The sequence below is a fragment of the Malaclemys terrapin genome, chromosome 7 (genome assembly GCF_027887155.1).
Source record: "Malaclemys terrapin pileata isolate rMalTer1 chromosome 7, rMalTer1.hap1, whole genome shotgun sequence".
Lineage (NCBI taxonomy): Eukaryota > Metazoa > Chordata > Testudines > Emydidae > Malaclemys > Malaclemys terrapin.
In genome coordinates this window covers 13,983,433-14,007,038 of record NC_071511.1, presented here as the reverse complement: position 1 = coordinate 14,007,038, position 23,606 = coordinate 13,983,433, and the positions used below count along the sequence as shown (strand labels likewise).

The 23,606-nt window shown below is 41.9% G+C and overlaps 1 protein-coding gene across 7 annotated transcripts in view; it reads right to left on the bottom strand.

Annotated features, from left to right (window-relative positions):
- Window positions 1-23,606, bottom strand: part of LOC128840976 (contactin-4) — a 654,212-nt gene that overhangs the window by 298,483 nt on the left and 332,123 nt on the right. For all 7 annotated transcript variants that reach the window (XM_054035596.1, XM_054035602.1, XM_054035603.1 and 4 more), the window contains one exon: window positions 21,405-21,545. In XM_054035596.1, the coding sequence (XP_053891571.1) occupies window positions 21,405-21,459 (55 nt within the window). In that variant the 5' untranslated portion in view covers window positions 21,460-21,545. The remainder of the gene's footprint in view (window positions 1-21,404; window positions 21,546-23,606) is intronic.

Here is a 23,606-nt window from a genome sequence, read left to right as displayed (position 1 = left end):
TTAACTACTGTGGTTTCTCCAGATAGTGCTGGGTGGTACATATGGGTAATTTTTTTATTAGTTTTTGTGGCAAAACCGTAATTATAGAAATATGCCATTATTTCTATAGGTATTCATGCATTATTTTGCTTCATTTTTACTTTTAAAAATACATTGGTTTATGCTGTTGAATAGAAATGACAAATCACTTCAGGAAAACATTGAATATTAAGGGCCATATCGTGATCTCAACCCATAAAAGCAGCTCTCATTGATATCTGTGAGAGCTGATTATGCATCACACAGCCATTAGTATTTTGATAGAATGGGGTGCTGTTATGCTAGACACGTAATGATGATAAAAACAGTTATACCGTGTTTACCTGTTCAAAGTGCTACACAAATATTAACTAGGCAGTCAGGTACTGGAATTACTGGAAATACATAAATTAAAGGAATTATATAATTAAAACTGATCATTTCCTATTTACTGACAACACTGAAGTAGGAGGTGTGGAAACTACGTAGCACCAGTAAAACAGTACTTCCTGAGTTAGTGGTTCATACTTAGCTATAGACACAAGCAGAATCTCTCTTATATTTGTAGTCTCCATTTGTACTGAAACATGCATTCCACTAGGTTTCCTAAGCATTTATCTGGATTTTCAAAGGCATTTGAGGGACTTAGGCACCAATTTGTGCCTTTTAAAATCTCCTTATATCTTATTTGGTATATTGGGGTACACTGACAATACTGTACATACATTTTGTCTGATTCCTCTTCATGTAAATGGTGTCTAAATTAGTTTAAATATTGCATTTTTCTGAAACATTTGGCTTATGCATCTAAGCAACATATTCTTATATTTTTTATGCATATACTGCATCATGGACTTTGTAACCATCTAAAATCATTGCCTTAAATTAAATTATTCACTTTGGAAACTTTTCCTATACAAGCATGTGCATTTGCTCATATACAAGGTTCTCAGTGGGGCATGGCCATATGTCTAAAGGCAGAATCAATCCCTTTACATGTTGAATTCATTGATTTGGTTACACTGATTTTTGGTGTGAAAATACCAATTCTAGAAAATACACTGGAGTTTTTCTGTGAAGCATAGAAGTATGTTTGAAAAATATGGTCTGTTTGAAAAATATGGTCTGCATCATTTTTTATTGTTGGGTTGAGAAATATATGGTTGAGGTCTTTGGTTATGTTGTACCATCATGTGAAAGAGAATGTCCAGAGATGATGCTGACAGAATATTTTCATGTTTGAAAACACAGTATTGAAAATTACACTGAAAATATACCTCTTAAAAATCTGTCTCCAGTTTCAGAATCTCTGTTCTTACATACATGTTTCAAAATCCACTGTTGGTGGGATAAATTATGCGGAGCTGCATATTTTTAACTTTGTGAAAAATATCATCCTACTGAATGTCTAAAGCTGGATTTATTAAATCTGGACAGAGGCTGATGGTACATTATTCCCTACTGCTGACATTCTCCCATGTACAGAAGACCAGCAGAAGGACTGCAGTGCTTAAGTCCCACTTAAACCCTATTTTAATTGCCTGAGTGGCGTATAGGCCTTGCACTGGTGTTCTGTGAATTTCACTCTACCATTTCAGATGAGAGAAGGTGTTGTGCTCATTGTGCTAATTAACAAATGCACATGCAGGGAAAGGGTCACAAACAAAGGAAATGGTAGTCAGACATCTTGAAGAAAGGCAGAGTAATGCAGAGTCAGGACACAGTGCAGTGATCAGCAATCACTAACTATTATGTTTCAAACGTTAAACAAAAATCCTTTGTATAAAACAGCGTAAGCTTCCTAAAGTAACAGAACTACACATGGTACCAGAAGTGGCTTGATGGGAGAGCACTGTTTGGAAAACATCTAAAGTCAGCATATAAAGAAGAGAGGGACTGTTTCAAGCAGCCATTACACTAAAGAATAGATAGGAGGAACTCCCCTCCCTGTTCCAGAAACCCACCTCCTCTGCAACACAGACAAAAAATAAAAGGATAGCATAAAGCCACCGCTGGAACTCAGGCTAGTGGGAAACATGGAGGAAGCTTGGAAGAGGCTTAAACAGTGTTTTTTTGCTATATATGACAGCAATTGATGCAGGCTTTTTGAGCTGAGCCCGGAAAGTAGCCTTACTGCTAACCATAGCTGATGTGGGAAGCTCTAGATCTTTTTACAGCTTCCAGCTCTCCCCAGAAGAGAGTGAAGATTTTGATAAGGTCTGAGGACAATCTGAGGCACATTGAACTCCTAGAAAGACTGAAAACTCATGAAAGACTCCTTTTCCCACACAAAAGTAGAAAAGGAAAACAAAAAGGCACTGACGATTACATCCTAGACTTGAAGCGTAAGAGCCAATCTTGCAATTTTGGGCCCCTAAGAGATTCCTTGATTAGAGATAGGCTGGTGGTAGTCTACAATGATGCAAAGCTGCAGGAGCATCTACTGAGAAACTGTGATTTAATTTTGGAAAAAGCCATAAACATGTGCAAAGCAACAGAGCAGGCTTTAAGCAAAGAGGATAACAGGGAGACTGTGCAAGAAGTCACTCTATAGGAGGACAAGAAGGAAACATACACAAAAAAGTGGTACACTGACAACAGTCAATATAAGGAAGGGCAAAAAACCAACAACATTCTATGGCAGGGTTAGCCCAAATAAATGTGTTGGAAGTGTGGAACCAAATGTGTGTACCCACAATGCCCAGCATTTGGACAAAAGTGCAGAGTGCATCACAAGTACAACCATTTTGCTAACCAATGCAGACCACAGAAAACCAGGGATGCAATGCAGGAATATGGTAATAGCTCCAGTGAGGAGGCAGTGTATGTTGATGCCATGAGGCAATGATTGCCAGTAGACAAGAACTGGCTCATTACTCTTAATAGTAATGGTTCACAAATCACATATAAAGTAGATACAGGTTCGGCCACTATGGCAAACTTTAAAATACAAGTCCCCACTGGAGAATGAAGCAAATGTCCTGATGGTGTTCAGTGGACTCCCCATTCCAGTGATGGGCAGCTGCCAGCTCAATCTGCCACACAAGAAAGAAAAGACTAAGCACACCTTTGTTATTGTTATAGGAGACAAAACATCTATATTGGGCCTAGAATCATCTCAAAAACGAGAACCGATATGCCAACTGTTTAATCGAGAACATAACTTGTCTCAAGGCATCAAAACTTTAGTAGAGAAATATACAGATGTTCAAAGGCTTGGGAAAACTGCCAGTCATGTCTAAAATTACTTTGAAGAAGGATGCAAATCTTGTTATACACGCAGCCAGGAGAGGCAGATTCCAGCAAGAACTGCAATATCTCCTACCCATGGAAGTAATAGAAAGAGTTGAGGAATCTACAGCTTGGGAGCACTCGCTGGTGGTTGTACAAAAGAGATCTGGATTTTAGTGCTTGTGTCTCAATCCCAAGGAATTGAGCACTAACATAATAAGGGAGCGTTATCACTTACTCACCAAACATTAAATCTTGGGAGAGATGGCAGGTATCAAAAACTTTTCACTGTTATAGATGCATTTAATGGGTTTTGGCAAATGTCCTTGAACTCTGAGATCTCACAGCTGTGTACTTTTAACATGCCTTTCAACAGATACCGCTTCAAACCTTGCGGCTTTTGCTCTCACCTAAAGTATTCCATAGAACAATGCAATGCTTACCGGATGACATTGAAAGTGTACGTAGATGATATCCGCTTCTGGGGCACTAGAGAACAGGAACACAATACATGGCTGGCAAAAGTTCTGCAGATTGCCAGAGAGGAAGGATTGAAGCTGAGCACAAAGTGCCAGTTCATGAAGACAGAACTTCTCTATTTTGGGTAAATCCTGTCAGAAAGTGGGGTCAGTCCAGATCCAGCAAAAGTACAAGCCATCCATAGGATGCCAAGCCCAAAGCAAAAAGACTGACAAAGGTGTATAGGTATTGTGATTGACTCTGCAAATTCATAGATAACCTGGCTGATAAAACAAAAACAATATGAGAAAACTATGACTTAATGGTGTGTAAAGGAACTGGACTAGAAAGCATGAAAATGAATACAACACACTGAAAAGATTACTTACAGGTGCTCCCACGCTACAATATTTTGACATCTCCTGCCTTGCAAAGTTATCCACACATGCTCCTAAGGATGGATTAGGTGTAGTGCTACTTCAAAAGAAAGGCTGTGACTGCAGTACTACATAGGGTTACCATATATCTGGATTTTCCCGGACATGTCCGGCTTTTTGGGCCTCAAATCCCCGTCCGGGGGGAAATCCCCAAAAGCCAAACATGTCCGGGAAAATAGGGAGGGGCCGGACCCACTGGGTGCTGGGCCGGGGTCCGGGGCCGGGCCGGGGGTGCTGGGCTGGGGGCCCGGGCCGGGGGCTGGCAGTGCTGGGCCGGGCCGGGGGCGGGCCGGGTGCCAGGGCCGGCAGTGCTGGCCCAGGGGTGCTCGGCGGGGGGCTGGGCCGGGCCGGGGGCCGGCAGTGCTGGCCCGGGGCCGCTCAGCCAGGGGCTGGCCTGGGGCCGGCACCCCAGGGCCCGAGCCGAGCCACGCTGGAGATGCTGGGGCCGGGGCCGGCCGCCGGAGGGAGCCGCTCGGTTGGGGGGGCCAGACTGGGCCGCGCCTCCTCCCCCCCCCCCAGCTTACCTGCTGCCTGCTTCAGGCTTCCCGCGAATCAAAGGTTCGCGGGAAGCAGGGGAGGGGGCGGAGTTGGGGCGGGGACTTTGGGGAAGGGGTGGAGTTGGGGCGTGGGGGCGTGGGCGGGGCTGGGGCCCCATGGAGTGTTCTCTTTTTGGACACTCAAAATATGGTAACCCTAGTACTACAGCATATGCATTGAGAGCTTTCACAAATACAGAGCACATATATGCACAGATTGAAAAGGAAATACTAGGAATTGTATTTGGCTGTAATATTTGTAACAACTACATTTATAGAATAGCTTTTGTAATTGAAACAGATCATAAACTGTTGATAACCATTTCAAAAAGGACCAGTGGAAGGAACTGCTTAGAATTCAAAGTCTTCTAATGAAGCTTCTAAAATATGACTACAGGAACTCCTCACTTAAATTGTCCCGGTTAACGCTGTTTCATTGTTAAGTTGGTGATCAATTAGGGAACATGCTCGTTTAAAGTTGTGTAATGCTCCCTTCTAGCGTTGCCTGCTTTGTCTACTGCGTGCAGGAAGAGCAGCCCGTTGCAGCTAGCTGGTGGGGGCTTGGAACAAGGGTGGACTGGCAGCCCCCGCATCAGCATCCCCAATCAGCTCCCTGCTCCCCTAAGTTCCCCGTGCAGCAGCTGCCTGCAGTTCAGCTGTGTCCCTCCCCCCACTGCCATGTGCTGCTCCTGCCCTCTGCCTTGGAGCTGCTCCCCGAGACTCCTGCTTGCTGTGCGGTGGGGAGGGGAGGGAAGGAAGAGGGGGGGCTAATGTCAGGGTGTCCCCCTCCCCTCTGCTCCTGCACCCCGCTTATCCAATCTTCCATAGAGCAGGGGGAACACACCAGGGCTCAGAACAGAGGGAGCTTGCAGCAGCTGCTTCTCAGCAAGCTGATCTAATTAACAAGGCAGTGTGCTTAAAGGAAATGCTCATATCTCCTTCCATTCCTGCTGCCTTGTGTAGAGAGAGAGTTAACCCTTGAGGGCTCAGCCAATTTATCAGTTCATCATTTAGCAGTAAGGGAAATATCCCACGCTCTGACTCCTCCACCTCAGCTTCACAATTATCATCACTGTGTACCAGTATTAAATTGTTTGTTTAAAACGTATACTGTGTGTGTGTGTGTGTGTATATATTAGTCTTTTGTCTGGTGAAAAAAATTTCCCTGGAACCTAACCCCCTCATTTACATTAATTCTTATGGGGAAATTGGATTCGCTTCACATCATTTTGCTTAAAGTCAAATTTTTCAGGAACAGAACAACAACGTTAAGTGAGGAGTTACTGTATATCATTGAATTCCCTCTGGGAAATCATTTAATCATGGCCGATATGCTATCCAGGATCTGGGATGAATCTCAGAGAGCTGTGGACCCAGAAACTCAATCTGAGAGATATTCACATCAATGTGACAAAATATTCAGAAGCTGTTTCACCTCACATGTGGGCACAGCTAAAAAGTGCAACAGTGAAAGATGAGATGCTGCAGTTCATGATTCATGCTCTACACTTTGGAGGGAAAAAACAATTCACGCCTGAGCAGTATGTTCCTTTCACGCACGAGCTGTCTATGGTTGATAATGTCCTTCTCATAAGTAAGAGCATTGTGATTCCATTTGAACTCAGAAGAAACGTGCTAAAGGCCATTCATGAAGGGGCTTGGGTATAGAGAAGTGCAAAAGAAAGGCATGGGAAGTACTCTATTCAGGGCCGGCTCCAGGGTTTTTGCCGCCCCAAGCGGTGGGAAAAAAAAGAAAAAAGCCACGATCGCGATCGGCGGCATTTCGGCGGTAGCTCCACCCCACTGCTTTCTTCTTTGGTGGCACTTCGGTGGCAGGTCCTTCCCTCCGAGAGGGACTGAGGGACCCGCCGCCGAATTGCCGCTGAAGAGCCCGATGTGCCGCCCCAAGCACCTGCTTGCTGTGTTGGTGCCTGGAGCCGGCCCTGACTCTATTGGCCAGGCATGAATGATATCGTAAATAACTATGCCACATGGGTAATTAGCTTGCAAAATGTGGCATAAAAATTGTTAGGTGTCTGTTTAAAAATATAACATATAGATTCATAGAATATCAGGGTTGGAAGGGACCTCAGGAGGTCATCTAGTCCAACCCCCTGCTCAAAGTAGGACCAATCCCCAGACAGATTTTTGCCCCAGATCCCTAAATGGCCCTCTCAAGGATTGAACTCACAACTCTGGGTTTAGCAGGCCAATGCTCAAACCACTGAGCTATCCCTCCCCCAATGTGATGGAAGACCCTCTTCTTGCCTTGCCTTGCTGAATCACAGAGCAGTACCATTACCAATGTGGTAAGTCACCTGCAGAGCTTTTGCTAGGACATCAGATAAGAACTAAACTTCCTCATCTGAAGATGAAGCAAGGTGCAGTTAAGGAACAGATGCACAAATAAGTGCAGAAGGACAGGGAAAGACGTAAAAGTATTAAAAGGTTCCACTGTGGCAAAACCTCAGTGTGCCTGAGGTAACTACATCCTGGAGAATCTGTTAAAATTTAGAATAATGGTTCTCGGGGAGATAAGACTGAGGTGATTAAGCTGGTTGCTCCAAGATCATATGAGATCAAAACAAAACAGGAATTTTTGTTGAGATGGAACCGTAAGCATCTCTTACCGGTACCAGTGATAAGTATCCCAGATGAGCTACTTCCACACATAGTGCAGGACTTACCAGCAAAACCACCTACACATCAAACTAGGCACATCCCAGTAGTCACATCAACACATACCAAAATGATACAGCTTGCTGAGACGACTAGGGATGTGGACTTATCAGACACAAGATCATTGGATACCCAGGTCGATTATCTGGGAAACACACTGCCAAGTCCAAAGACTTCCAATGGAGACGAGGACACATTGTGGCATAATGGTCAAAACCCCAAAGAGACTAACTGAAAGCTACTGAGCAGCAGGGGAATCAAGTCTTACCGTTGTATGAAGAATTACAGTGTTGTTTGTTCATTTGGTGTTAATAAAAAAAGGGATGGATTGTGCGGTGTATGCCAATGAACTAATGCATAAGCAGAGAAAGGGTCACAAACCCAAGAAGTGGTAGTCAGACATCTTGCAGAAACTCAGAACAATACAGGGACAGGACACGGGGTGATGATAAGCAACAAAGTCACCATTAACAGTTATGTTTCAAATGTTAAATAAACACCTTTTGTACAAAACAGCATATGCTTCATAAAGTAGCAGGCCAACATAGATATTTGATATTGTTGGCCAGATTTACAAGAGTTTTTGGCATTTAGGCACCGGAATAGGGGTCTAGATTTCTGAAAGAACTTTGCACTTAGAGCGCTGCTCCATTTTTAAAATCTGGCCTTAAGTGTCAAAATAGGAACTGATGGGAGCTGAGCACTTTGGAAAATCTGCTCCCCCATCCCAATGGTGCCGCACATTTGAAAAATCTGGTGATGAGGCTTTTTGAAAACCTGGCCATATGTGCCTTAGTGTGTGTAAGCCTCTGATTTTTTTTTTCACTGTAGAGAATAATTGATACCTGCTCTCAAATTGCTATTAACCAGTATGAAAGAATGCATGTTATGCTAAAATAAAAAGTTGTAGGCATTTTGGTTGCTTGTGTTTTGGGCAATGGCGGATTAGGGTTTTGTGGGGCCCTGGGCCAGAGCAAGTGGGGGCCCCTTCCCACCCTTCTGTCTGCAGCCCCTCCCCGGCACTCCTGTGGGGGGGACATACTGGGGTTGGGGTGCAGGGGCTTGCCCCGCTCTGCCCACCTGGTGCTCCTGCTGGGGGGGAATGGGGTAGGGCCATGGGTGCGCCCATTTTTCTGGGGTCCCCCAATTGGCTGGGGCACCTGGGCACAGTGGCTAATCTGCCACTGGTTTGGGGTGGGAGGTTTGTTTTGTTCTGTTTCTGAGGATGGAGTTCAAAAGAGAGGTTAAATCTGGGAGTGATGAGTCAGGATTCCTGGATTCAGTTTCTCGCTCTGCCACTAAGGGCGAGTCTAGTGTCGGTGTGGTTGCAGCACAGGCAGGCATATCTATATTAGCTTTAATCTAGCTAGCACAAGGAACAATAATAGTGAAGATAAAGCAGATCAGGTTTCAGTGTGGGCTAGACCCCCAAGTACAAGCCCACTGGGGACCCTGGGTACAGACATGGGTTACTAGCCCATGCTAAAGCCTGTGCCACCACATCTTCCCTACTATTGTTACCAGTGTTAGATAGATTAAAGCTAGCATGGGTAGATCTACCCATGCTACAATCACACCTTCACTTTGCTGAGGGTGAATTGCTGCGTGATCAGGGGCAAAATACGAAATGTGCACACATCTGCACACATCTTTTTGAAAATATGGACCACACCTTATCCATCTGTATACGGGTAGTCTCCATCTAGTTGCATCTGAAGAAGTGAGGTTTTTACCCACGAAAGCTTATGCCCAAATAAATCAGTTAGTCTTTAAGGTGCCACCAGACTCCTTGTTGTTTTCATCTAGTACAACAGTTTTAACAGGAGTGTTGTGAGGACACATTCATTTTATGTCTGAGAGATACCGGAGATCTATGTATCAAAGTGTCACCAGAGTTGGGAGATGGGTTTCTGAAGATAACAAAAGATGTACAGAAGACATTTTTACTGGACGAACAGGTAGAAGACAAGGAATCGCTACCTAAATTAGAATTGGAGGAACAGAACATTAGGCGGTGTCAATGAGCATAACTCTACTGACTTTACTGCTGAGTATGCGACCCTGAAAATGGTCTGGAGTGCTGAAAAAATGCTAGTTATGTTTTGGGTAACAGGCAAAGATTTTTAACTGAATAGAGCAACGGGATTTTTATTTCAAGTATTGCATAACAGTAACGGTTCTACTTCATGCCTTGAAAGAAAATACATGCATTGAGAGAAAGGAAAATACACTGCAAGGAAAGTGTGCATAATGCTTCACACAAGCACAGTGTGAGAACACACAACACATCCCAGCAGACACCCACGAAAAACTGTTGAGGTGGAGTTAGGGTGTGACAGGAAGAAGAGGTTCTCATTTTGTAGTAAGAGTTCATTACAATCCTCTTATTTTGTTTTATGTTGCCATCATTTTCTCCTTCTCTGCAGTAGCCTTGTTTTAACTATGTATCCCCCTCATCTTCTCTAGCTTTCATAATTATTGCATCTATTCAATTTAATCTCTGCCCTCTACAATCTGTAGGGCAGGCAGCGACACCACTCAGCCGGACAGTATTCTTTCCGGGGCTCTCATGTTGTACTAATGGGAAAGCAATTTGTGACACCCCTTTTAGGGGTATAAAATACCCTCTCCCATGCATCTAACCAGCTCCACTCACCAGTGCATATAGGGGGCTGGGTGCAATGGTTCTGCTTTCTCACCACACACTTTCTCAAGGAAGGAGCACCTCAGGAACAACCCCTCTGCTTCTCAGTGGCAGGAGCTAGGATCTGGGAAGCTCAAACATGAGCTCTGAAGTGGTGGTGGAATCCTAACCCCTCTTTATTCCCCTATATGGCCATCGTCATGTTAGACACAATTCAGCCTCTTTCTTAGCAGGGTTCCAACATAATTTCCCCATCCCTGCCATTCTCCCCCCAAGTTTCAGTTATTCTTTTCCTTTTATATATACAAACTATTCTGGGAGCTAGCAGCAGTGCTAAGCACGTATCAGGAACAGGTCCTAACTTACAACAAACCGATGACAACAAACTCATCTTTATACATATCACTTCATTGATTATAAACCAAAGACTTACACAGACAATCCAATAAGTTTCATTACCAAGCTATGTTGTTGGAGAGTAAAAATAAAATTCTTCATGTATTTTAATCAATAAAGCAAATATAAATCTCATGATGTGACACATCAAGTCTTTGTATTTTGGCCCGCACACTTTGCAGTCTGTTAAATGGCCACTTTAATTTTAAAACCGATCACTCAGAAATACTAAATGGATAAACTCTTTATAGCATTTTCACTATGACAAAACACACTTAGTAAAAACAAAAGCATGATCATAAAACTGCATAACAAGTTGTCACTTATGGATTCTTTTATTTGGGCATGAGTTTATGAGCTTTCTTCTAAAAAAGGAAGGAAGGCAAACAATTTTACTTGACAAGTTTTGCTTTGCAAAGAGCTTCGAGTAAATGTTATGAACAACAAGACTAGAAACCCAATTGTCTCAGAAGATCTAGAGAGAGGAAAATTACAGAAGCAAACAAATTCTGTTTAAAAGTCATTGGTTTCCTTACTCTCTTTCTCCATGTGTTCTAACATCCTCACTTCCAAACACACATTTGTGTATTTTATACATCTATAAAAGAGGCAGTGGGCAGGGGAGAAGGAGCTCAACCGCAAAACTTTCAGGTGAATATGCTTGGTCATATGTGAATACTCATATTTGCACACAAAAAAGGTCCTACTCCAAATGTATGAATAAAGACCTGACTTCCTTAAACGGGATATCAATAAGAGGCCACAGGATGAAAGCATATAAAATAATAAATAGTACAGAGAAAGTAGATCATGAATTTCTGTTCTCTTTGGCTGCCTAATAACACAAGAGCACAGGGACATTCAATTAAATTAAAAGGTGGCAAGTCCAAAACTGATCACAGAAAACACTTTTCACACAATGTGCAATTAGACTGTGGAACTCTTTGCTACTGTAGGTCAGTCATGACAAGAATTTAGCAATATTCAGGAAGGGATTGGACACTTATATGAGCAACAATAATATCCAGAGTTACAATTAATGGTAATAATTTAGAAATGGATATTCATCCTCACACTTCAGAGCTTAAGGCAGTTTAGAACTATTAGAGACCAGGATGAAACTTAATATGGGAGGCAGATAATCCCACGTCTACCTGCAAAGGGGTTCTTACATTTTCTTCTAAGCATCTGGTACTGGCAGAGACAGGATAGAGAACTAGATGGCGCTCATAGCTGATCTAGTAGGGCAATTCCTATGTTTCTTTTGTGAAACAGAAAGAAAAGAAAAGAAAAGAAAAGAAAAGAAAAGAAAAGAAAAGAAAAGAAAAGAAGGGCATGTATGAAATTGTACTGCAATTGGCAAGCATGTTTGCAAATACATTTTCCCTAGTTTCCCCTTTGCTGTAATCAGTGACGATAGTCTCCTGGAAAGGAAGACAGACCTAAAGCTTCTACTGTCTGATGGTTCCTTGGTATCCTACGTTAAATGAATTGGTGGACAACATCACACAATCCACCGCCTCAAGAAGCACCTTTGTTGGGAAGTATACATTACGCATGGAGAAGAACTACCATCTGTAGTACTAGTCTCTTCTAGTAAGATTTTAGGCAGGTTGGGCCAGATCCTCAGATGGTGTAAATTGTCATAGCTCTATAGAAGACAATGAATCTGTGCCTTTGCTTCTAGAGAAGGCAATCGAGCAATTTACACCACCTGAGGATACAGTCCATTACTGGGATGGCCTCTGTATTCAGTGCTGTCAATCCAGCATCCTTCATGAGCATACAAATTCATCTCAAGAAAAAATAAGTCTCTGGTGACATCCCAGCCCCAATATAATCAATGGGAGTATTGCTTTGTTCTACATCAGGGATAGGCAACCTTTGGCCCGAGGCCCGCCAGGGTAAGCACACTGGCGGGCCGGGCCGGTTTGTTTACCTGCCGCATCTGCAGGTTCGGCCAATCGCGGCTCCCACTGGTTCGCCGCTCCAGGCCAATGGGGTCTGTGGGATGTGGCGGTGTCTGAAGGATGTGCTGGCCGCCGCTTCCCGCAGCCCCTATTAGCCTGGAATGGCGAACCACGGCCAGTGGGAACCGCGATCGGCCAAACTTGCTGACGTGGCAAGTAAACAAACCGGCCCGGCCCACCAGAGTGCTTACCCTCATGGGCTGCGGGCCAAAGTTTTGCCAATCGCTGTTCTACATGCTGCATGAGTCATAGCAACCATCTGACCTTTTAGGAAAGTCTCTTGCTGATGACAACCAAACATTTTCAAAACATTAAATTATGGAAATTAACAAAATAAATAAAACTGTATTAAAAGGATTCAGCTTTAGACAATATGCCACCCAGTAAGCAAAAGTACCATTCCTAGAAAAGTTGAGTGAATCAAGTAAAGTAACACAGACCCCATCACTCCACAAGTAGCGCTATCAACTCTTATTCTCCTCACTTTTCATATTAATTTGAATACTAAAGATCCAATAGATTGAAAACTTGATTTTATGTCCCCATGAATTGTGGGCTTCACCTAAAATCAAAATGGCCTGGTACCATATGTAAAAATTAATCTAATAATTTCACTCAAATCAGAACCTATTTGATGTAACTGATTTTTTTCTGTAAAGTTTTAATCTTCACGATCCCTGAAAATTATTACTGTGCTTTGCTCCTGAATCACAAGTTTATGCTTAGTTGGTTGTCTTGACATTCATTTCTTTGTAGCAATGGGAGTGCTTTTCTGGTGTATTAATTTATTTCTGGTGTAGGTGTCATTTACATTGGAGTATTACACTTTAATCAGTGGCTTTGCATTTTGATTATTCATCTTGCTAACTCAGCTTTATATGCTACATCTGTGAGGTCTTGATGTATTTTGTTTATCACCACCACATTTTCCAAGATTCTTTTATGGTTCATATTAGTCCTTCTTTATTACTACTGTTTTCGTTGACTTGGGATCAGTTTAGTCTCATGAGTGGAATTTATCATTTGTTTATGCTTTGATCATTTTAATTAAATTGCAATGGGGTTTGGAAGATTTTGCTTTGTGGGCTGGTTTTAGTTCTTCAAGGTCACATGTCATCTGAATATCATCTCCAAGTAGAATGTGTCATTTTTATATGCAGGATTTATAGCCATATATTACTACAAAGTTTCAGTCAACACACAATCAATTTTTTCCTCAGTTGATTCTTCTGCTTTAGTTTTGTGTATAAACACTCAGAAAATTCTGGGGGATGTGGGGGTGATATTTTCTGCATGGAGAATTGCAGTATATGGCAGATATACTGGACCATATACATCCCTGGTGTCATTTCTTTGACTTCACATGGTCCATTTTATACCATAGCTTCAGTTTCCCATCCCTAGCCACATATATTTTATTCTGTGACATATGGCTATCTCATACTTTACAAGAAAGAGATTGCTGGATCTTTGCTAAAGACGGATAAGTGTTTTTTTTATGGGCCATTCCCCCTTGGGTTTACAATTATTAGCATCAGGATTTTTAAAGCCCTAACAAATCAGGGTTGTTTGGCATTGTAGTATTCATGTAATTATGGGGAGTGCAGTTCTGCAAAGTTGGAAATTCAAGGAAAGATTCTAGAAAATATAGCAGAGTCTTTAAGAATATTGACGTGACAGAATACACCCTTGTATTCACACCCTACACACTATTGTAATAATCTTTGTACAAAATATGCCTCGTAAGGTCTCATTTGGAAACTCATAATTTCCTGGTCAGGACTGTCCTTTTAAAATATCTGTGGCAACATTATATGTGAAGTTATAAGATCCCTTTGTATGGTTCCTAATCTCACAGCCCTGCCCAAACAGAAGTTGGCAACAGGTCTCTCCTAAACAAAGGAATGTGTGGTTGCCTTAATTTGCATTTAAGCAGTGAACAAAGTCATCTGGCAGGAAAGGAAGGCAAAGGAAGTTCGAACAGGTGAAAAATCAGCAGGGAATATTCTTGCACATAGACTGGTTCTCACCTGGAAATGTTTTTCAAGAGGGGGGCTGAAAGGATAAAAAAAGAGGAACCTCTCTCTGTGTGTCTGGCTATCTCATTCACTGCAGCTGCAGAGACAGAGGAAGCAGGTGTTCAACTCTGGGGGAGGGGTCCTGATATGAGAGTTTGGTCAGTAATTTGCTAGCGCATGTGGTGAGAAACTTTGCTTGAATCGAATATAGTTTGTTAAGTTAGGCATTAGTAAGCGTCTCGTCTTTAGTTTTCTTGTAACCATTTCTGACATTTATGCCTCATTACTTGTACTCACTTAAAATCTCTATGTCTAGTTAATAAATTTGTTTTACCTAATACAGTGTATTTAAACTGAAGTGTCTGAATAACTATTTGCAATAATAAACTGGCACATTATTCCCTGAAAAGAATAACAGACTTAAAATATTTGTATTGTCCAGAAGAGGGCTGAGCAGTACAGGACATACATTTCTGGGGGAAAATTCTGAAACTGGGGGGAAATTGGGGGTCACCCAGCACCATAACCAAGGCTGGTAAGAACCGAGGTGTGGCTAGCTGGGTGCAGCACACACAGAGACATAACTGGGAGTGACTTACATGCTGGAGGCTGTTTGTGAGCAGTCCAGGCTGGAAGCTACAGCAGCAAAGCATTGTAAAGGGCACCCCAGGTTAGAGGTCACAATCAGGGCCAGCTCTAACTTTTTTGCCGCCCCAGGCAAAAAAGAAGAGAGCCGCCCTGCTGTAAACCCCAGCCCCCCGTGAGCGCCGCCGAAATCCCTGCCCCCTCCAAGCGCCGCGCCGCCTGAAGCCCCCGCCCCTCCTCCGAGCGCCGCACCGCACCAGCCCCTGCCTCCCCGAGCACCGCGCCGCCCGAAGCCCCCGCTCCCCCTCCGAGCACCGTGCCGCCCGAAGCCCCCGCCCCCCTCTGAGCACTGCGTTGCCCGAAGCCCCGCCCCCCCAGCACCGCGCCGCCTAAAGCCCCCGTCCCCCTCCGAGCACTGCACCACCCGAAGTCCCCGCCCCCCCTCAGAGCACCACACCGCCTGAAGCACCCGCCCCCCCTCCGAGCACTACGCCGCCCGAAGCCCCCCCCCCCCTCCGAGCACCACGCCGCCTGAAGCCCCCGCCCCCACTCCGAGCACCATGCCGCCGAATCCAAAAAAAAAAATAAAAAATCGAGCGCCGCCCTACCCCAAAGTGCCTCCCCAAGCACTTGCTTGGTCGGCTGGTGCCTGGAGCCGGCCCTGGTCACAATTGGCATTAGTTATAATGTCCAGGGAAAATGATCCAAGGTTATATTGTATATGTTTTATTTCGTTCTAGGTAGACCTTCAGCAGTGCAGGATATGAAGGAGACTAGATAGCTCAAGGAATTATTAATAGATTTTCACCAGTAGGTAACATTTAAATACAGTCCAGGATTGGTCTATATATAATTTATTTTTCCAACACTCCTCACTGGATCATTAGAGTTAATATTAAAGTAGACCGTGAGCCTCTTACACTGATGACTATTCACACAAATAGTCCCACTGACTTCAGTGACACTGCTCATGTGAGCAACTTCTCCCCAATGTGAGAAAAGAGCTAGGAATTCTGACCTTTAAAGCTCATAGTAATGACCAGAAAGGTAGGTAAGTAGCTGATTTCCTAACTGGATACCTAAAATGACAATTGGTAATGCCCTAAAAAGGTGATTTCTGGAAATTGGAATGAATTAGTTACATTTAAGAGATGGGAAAAGGCTTCACAATTTAGATCCAAATCTGGATTCTGAATAGTAAGGTTCAGGAGTGTTCGGATTTTGAGTTTGAGGTTGGATTCATCTCAGACTACTACAGTACTAAACCATAATTTATTATGAAAACTGAAAATTACCTCATATTCTTTTGATTTGATTGAACCTTTTTTTTTTTTGAAGGGATGGAGTCAACAAAGCTTTCTAGGACTTTTAAAAAATATTTTCTTTTGAACCCAACAAAACAATACACAATCTTTGAAAATTTAAAGAAACTCAAAAAGTCTGATTTGATTCATGATGCTAGTTCCATAGTGGGATTCCCTGACACCCCTCTTTCTTCCTATATGTCTTTCTATGCAGAGTCTTACAAGTTTTCACAGGTAAAAACAATGTTCTGAGATCACAAGGAGTTCATTTAGGAGTTCCAGAAAAGGAGAGTAATGATATTTGGTCCAGGCCATATTTGGATGGTAAGTTTTCCTCACACCTCTGTAGTGCTGAACAAGGATTATCCATAAAACCAAGAGACTAAATCCCATATAATCAATTCAAGGAATTAGGAACTGGGGAGCCTTAACCTTCCTTTCATCTTGTTAGTTTCTAATTAGGACATATTTTTGGGAAAATCTCAGTTTTACTGAGAGATACTTTGAAGGGAGCCTGAATCATGTAATCATAGGAACAGGAAAGTACAGTACTCTTATATTTTAACTTTACTTTATTTTGGTGCCTATACATTGTTGGTGCTCTAAAAATACATAAAATAAAATAAAGACTGCAAGCTCTTTGAGATAGGTGGTGGGTTTTTTAGCATATTATATATTTTAGGTATTGTAAATACATACAGTAAGGCAGCTATAGAACTAGTAATTAACCACCATCATACTAATATAATAAATTTTAATTAACCGTGTCATATTCTACATTTTTGTCATATTTCCCCCATGGCCTGAGCAAACCAGACTGTGGCTATTCTCTGTTGCAGAATGGCCCATGGGCCATTACAGCTGAGATTAAGTTAGACCAGTCCCAGGACAGTACAATATTATTTATTTTCGATTTCACTCTAAGGAAAATTCCACATCAAAGGATGTCCTTATCCAAAGCTGTGGCCATCTTTGGCAAACAATTAAAGACACAATAATGCAGGAGTTACAAAAATTCTCTCAAAGCAGCAGCACTTCTCTGTCTTGCCATAAAACCAAGCCTCAGATAGTCATCAGTCACCTGAAATAAAACATACTCAAAACTTGATATCACCCCCTCTGTTCCGGGGTGAGTGCAACTTAACTGGAACATAGAATGTGACACCATGTCATTGGGAAATTCATTGCAAAGCACAGGAGAGGGAAAAACTGCTGCTGCAGAACAATCTGTATTAAGGCCAGTTTTCATTTAAATTAAATCTTAAATGGGAAAAGTAGGAATGTAAAAAACATCAGGCCTAAAAACCCAAACACAATCCTCTGAAATATTATTTTACTGAATTGCTTTAAATATCATGGAGAAACAGATTTTTTTATTTATGAGTTTTTAGGATGGAAATGATAGCAAATAAACATGCATTCTTGTGGTTTGTGAGATTGGGTGAATTTATTATTCTGTATAAACAACATAGAATTATACTAGATCTATACCTAAGACACACTGTTAGAGTTAGAATGTCTAGCACCATGTATGGAATAGTATAACACTTTGTAACTAGTGTTCATCCTGCTTTGAAATTGTCATAATACACTTAAGAGACTTGCGCCAACATTTTCAAATGTGGGTACCTGAAGTTAGGTACCTAAATCAATATTTAGGCACCTAGACAAAGTAGCCTAATGTTCAGTGGTCCTGAGTCTAAGAGAATAAACATATTTTCAACTGGCTTTTAGAGAATACTCAAAAGTAACATAGAAACAAAAAAAATATAAAAGGAAGGAAAACACAAGTTATTGAAGAAAACACTTAAGAATTCTGAATATCAAGCAGTGGATAAATTAGAGCAATCAAGATGAACAACAAGATGACAAAAACAATAATTAAAACCTAACTACCCCCATTCAGAACAAAGCAAGTGTTTAAGAATATTAATACTGTTTAATGAGAAAGCCATCAATGAAGTCTTATCAAGGGAGGAGGAAGATTCAAAATGCCCTTACTGTATTTCTTTATCATTCATGAGCAACCCTTTGTTCTACCTCTGAATGTGTTTGGCATCACAATTTTGGGCCTCATTCTGATTTCACTCACACTGATTTTAATAGTATAATGCAAATGTAGCTATTCCTGTTTTACACCTTTGTTAACAAGATCAGAATCAGGTCCGTTGTTTGCAAAGAAGCCGCTTTTTTGTTTGAATTAGGGTGTGTGCTTAGCTGTATTGCCTTAGTGCTTTTGCTTCTCAGGCAAGTTACATGTCTCTGGAGAGAGCGGGGGAAAAAGCAGGCCTCCATTCTAGAAAAAAAAAATGAAATTATTTAGTAGGGCTTGTGTTTTGCAAAAATACGACGTACAAAGTGATTTTGAAGATTAATGTTTAAGAAATTGAATATGTCCCAAGTGGAGACAGGCTGTTTAAAAGGTTTGGAGGGGTGAATTACAGATCATGAGATTTTCCCACTGTAGGGATTTGGGGTGTATAGCACTCTTGCTAGGAGTCATATCCCAGAAACTCTTACTTAGTTGAGGCCTACACTCCCCACAGCACTCATTTCCCAGTTATATATTGTTAAGCAGACAATCAAACTAGAAAACAGCCCTGGGTCAGGTCAGCTGAGAACAGACTACACAGATGCAGGCAGGGAAAAAATTGAAACAGGGCAGAGAAGATTGGGAGACAGGGAAGGGAAATCAACATATCCATCTTTGCAGGGAGGATTATAGTTCTAATAGGAGGATGAATGAGACAAAGTCAGAATTTGAATTGCAGAATTCAGAACTAGAGTGGCATCTTTTCCATAGACATTTTTGGCATTTGTGGAGACACACTGGACTGGAAGTGGTGAACTTTCCACAAAGCACCATAAAGTCATCTATTGTGGAAGCACAGACAATGCCCAGAATGAAGGAGATGCCTTCATACTATCAGAAAATATTTACAGCGCTTTGAAAAGCTTTAGATGCATCTCATCATGCATAATGAGCATTAAACTACAAGGGAAACATGATCCTGCTATCATAATACAATCTAAACCATTGGTGAGTAACCTGCGGCCCGTCAGGGTAATGTGCTGGTGGGCAGCATGACAGTTTGTTTACGTCGACCATCCACAGGCACGGCTGCCGGCAGCTCCCAGTGGCCACGCTTCGCTGTTCCCAGTGGGAGCTGCGGGAAGTGGCGCAGGCCGTAGGGACATGTTGGCTGCCGCTTCCTGCAGCTCTCATTGGCCAGAAACAGCAAACCGTGGCCACTAGGCGCTGCGGACGGCTGTGCCTGTGGACGGTCAACGTAAACAAACTGTCTTGCAGCCCACCAGCACATTACCCTGACGGGCCATGTGCGGCCCGCGGCCGCAGGTTGCCCACCACTGCTGTAGAGTGATCCTTGACCAAATGAAAAAAAAGAGCAGAGGAAATCCTTTGAGTCACAAGATGGCTTTTGATCTGGATGTTCTATGGCGTATCAGATACTTGTTTGTCATCAAATGTTGGAGTCACACAGAGCTCAATACCTGTTTCATATTCATTGACTAAGTATTCAACTCCTAACAGAGAGTCTCTGTGGCAAGTAATCAAGAGGTATGGTTTTAGCAGCAAGTTGATTTAAATACTGCAGAGTCTGTATAACATAGCTTGACATACAGTATGAGTCAGCGGCAAGCTGACAGAGTGGTTTGAAGTGAAAACTGGAGTCAAACAGGGATGCATATAAAGTCCAATACTTTTACTATACACTTTGAAAATGTCTTGTTCAACTCCCTCAGCAACACTGGTGGAGCCTGCAGTGGGGAAGATTATCAATCACCTTGACTTTGCAGAAGATATCATAATTATTGTGTTTATAGAGGAATACAACCAAGAAGCAGCAACTAACTTGTACATAACATCCATAGAATGGGGCTTAAAAATGAAGGAACAAAAGTCAAAACCAATGATAACATCAAGAAATCCAGAAACAGGCTAAACTAGACATTAATGGTGTAGACATTGAACAAGTAGAGTTTCTGCCAGTTGGGCTCCATTGTATGACAACTGCTATCAAAATGACATCAACAAGCAGATAGCTATTACCAACACAATTTTCACAGAAAGTGTGTGGATCTTAAAAGCAGTGCCCATACGAGCTACAACACGACTACATACAACACTCATTGTACCCACATTACTTTTTGGTTGTGGAACCTGGGTACTGAAAAACTACCTGGAGCAAAATTGCAAACAATTGAGATGAAGTGCCTGTACCATATCTTAAGTGTCACAAGGCTAGACAGACTAAGCAATGAAGACACCTGTAGAAGACTGAAAGTGCAGTGCATGACTAGAATCATCAAAAGGTGCCACCTACAACGGGTTGGCCATGTTGGTAGAACAACCCATTACCGATTGCCTGAAATTGTTCTTTCTGGACATGTCCATGGAGAGAGAGAGAGGCCGAGGATGTCCAAGGAGACAGTGGTATAACATAAAACCATCCAGGCAATACCCAACAGCTCAAATTGTGCCTCAAAACAGATGTGGATGGAGTCTGTTCATAACCTCAGGCCTACCCAACCTTGGTGTTGGAAAAACAAGATGACGACAATATAGGTGGGAGAAGATCTGGACTATGGTGGGCTGGGATCAAGCATTTGAAGGAGTGTTAGATTGCATTAAGGGAGGAGGGAGGACTGAAATACTGACAACTCTGCAGTTCACTCACAACAGTGCTGTAGCAGTTAAAAAGATGAGTACAGTGTTGCATCATATTATTCAAATTATTTGTATCATTCCTCTCAATATTGTTCTCATAGGATTTAATGCTATACTATACCAGTGTTTAATTGAGCATTGAACTGCTTAGCATGGAACATGGGCAAAACAATAGCTTTTGTCAACAACAACTCAATTAAAAATGGGTAGAACTGGTATCTGAAATAGCAGAGTCTAGCTTTGGAGATACTAATCAATATTAAAGAAGCAGGTTGAGAGCATTGGTTTGGTCTGTTCAGCAGTCTTTGTTAATGCAGTTCACAGAGTGGAGTCTTACTTTGCTGTTTTATCATTGGCATATAAAACTTGGTGTAATTTGAATTAGTGTGAAATACAGTGGCATTTTTAAATCAAAAAGTTTTAAAGTGACACTTTACCTGCAAGGCACAACATGAATGATTGCAGCACGAGCAGTTCCCATAGCAACCTCATTTTCAGTTTCCGAGGTCAAAGGAGGCGCGAGTCCAATAACTAGTGAATAGAATGCTGCTTCTTTTAAGTTTTACACAACCTTTAATCTGTGGGGGGGAAAAAAGAGAGACACATTACAATGAGATTTAGGATTACAGCTTTTTATACTATGAGAGTGTATCTTTCCATATGAGCTAAATGAAATTAACACCTGGAGGGAAACAGAAATTGTTGCTTTATAAAGTCAGTCTGGGTGGGGTGGGGGTGGGGGGCAGGAATTAGAAATTAAGGATCTGAAGAACAAAGAAGAGGATTTACAGAGTGTGTGTCGGTATTTACAGAGGAGCAGTATATCTGTGAGATGTGCAGTCTATGTGATCTGAGCATAGGATTGGTAGGCAGACTCCTGTGATATAATCTTGATTCTGCATCCTCCACTTTCTCGGTTACCTTGGGCAAGTCATTTGAACTTCTCTGCCTCATTTTTCCCCTCTGTAAACTCACCTGTTTGCCTCACGGGGGAGCTGTTATTAGTTAGTTAATTGTGTAAAACACTTTGAAGATGAAAGAATTATTATTATCCCTCTTTACTGTCTGACAACTTCAAAGTACTTCAGCAACTGAACTGAACTGAGCAAAATGTAGCTACCTCCAGAAATCGTAAATCTCACTCTGTCCAAAGGAGACTGTCTCTAGAGGTGGTGAGGTCTTCTCTCTGCCTACTCAACCAGGGTACTCCCTCTCCTCCCATGACCCTGCAGTGACATAGTCAGCTTGGGACTAATTTCTACACTGTAACTCAGATTTCCTGCATGGCAGCATGTCGTGTTGTCACTAGACCATCAGGCCAGCCAAGGATCACAGTGCTGTAAAACATTTGAGAGTCACATCAATGTCTCGAGGCAATACATTTTCTGTAGAGCATGACTTTTTTCTTCCCACCCCTTCTCTGGGAAGTTTTTCTGAAGCATCCCCCACTGTTACCCATGCGCAGATAAGGAACCCGAAACACACTGGAAACCTTCAATGAAATTATCATCTAAGCATTTCCAAATGAAACCTGATCTTTTCCGGGCACTCTAATCTCCATGACAAATTAGGGGGAGAAAATATCCCTTTTCTACATAGGACTTCTATCCGGAAATAACCACAGCAGGCATTTAAATACTATAAATAAATACATAATTTCACCAATCATACATTCTTATCATTTATTCATATCTCTGATGTCTAGAAGTTAAGGAGCCTTCATGTTTACAAGACAAACTGCATGACTAATAGAAAGTGAAGTAGTATCATTAGAAGTCTCTGGTTGCTTTTGTGAGCTAAAATTGATAAGATTCTTCTAATAAAATCAGGTTCAATGTGCTGAGAAGACTAAGAATCCTTATCTTCTGATCTGAAGATGTAATTTGAAGAGGGTGAAGACTAACTGAATATATTCAGATATTCTGACATGCATGATGATTAGATTGGCTGTAGATAAGCAGGAAGGACTGATCAATGAAACTAATAACATCTTAAGTGAATGATTAGGGTATTAATAATTAATTTTATTTAAAAAAATGTCGTGACTGACCTCTGAATTGATCTACAATGTTAAGCTGTTTCTCTCTTTCAGCAATTAATGAGGGAAAGTATCCAATTTCGTAATACAGATTTCATACTAGGTAAAAAACTAGTTATGCTCTATGTGCCAAATTGTGCTCTCAGTTATGGTAACATAAGTACAGGGTCACTGCACAGAACTCAAGGCAGTTATTTTCAATTTACATCAATGCAACTGAGAGTAGAATTTTGTCCTATGTTCACCATCATGTTGTATGTGTCTTCTTCACATTCTGGCTTTCCAACAACATATTCTCACCAATAAGCAGAGATCCTTATGTATAAGGTATTATTTATAAAACTTGTACTATACTGGGGCAGTTCAATGATTTAGGATTATTCTTCTCACTTCCTGGAATAAGCTGAGTGGAACTTGAGCAGAATAGTAATTTACAGGTAGTATTTCCTTTGATACCTAATTAAGAACACAAGAGGTAGGATAACACTTATAATTAACTTAATCTACTGCCAGAAAATATCTCCAATGCACACACAGGCACACGCCACAAAAAACACAGCTACTGGCATATAGAAAGACTAACTATGATGATCCCCAGGGG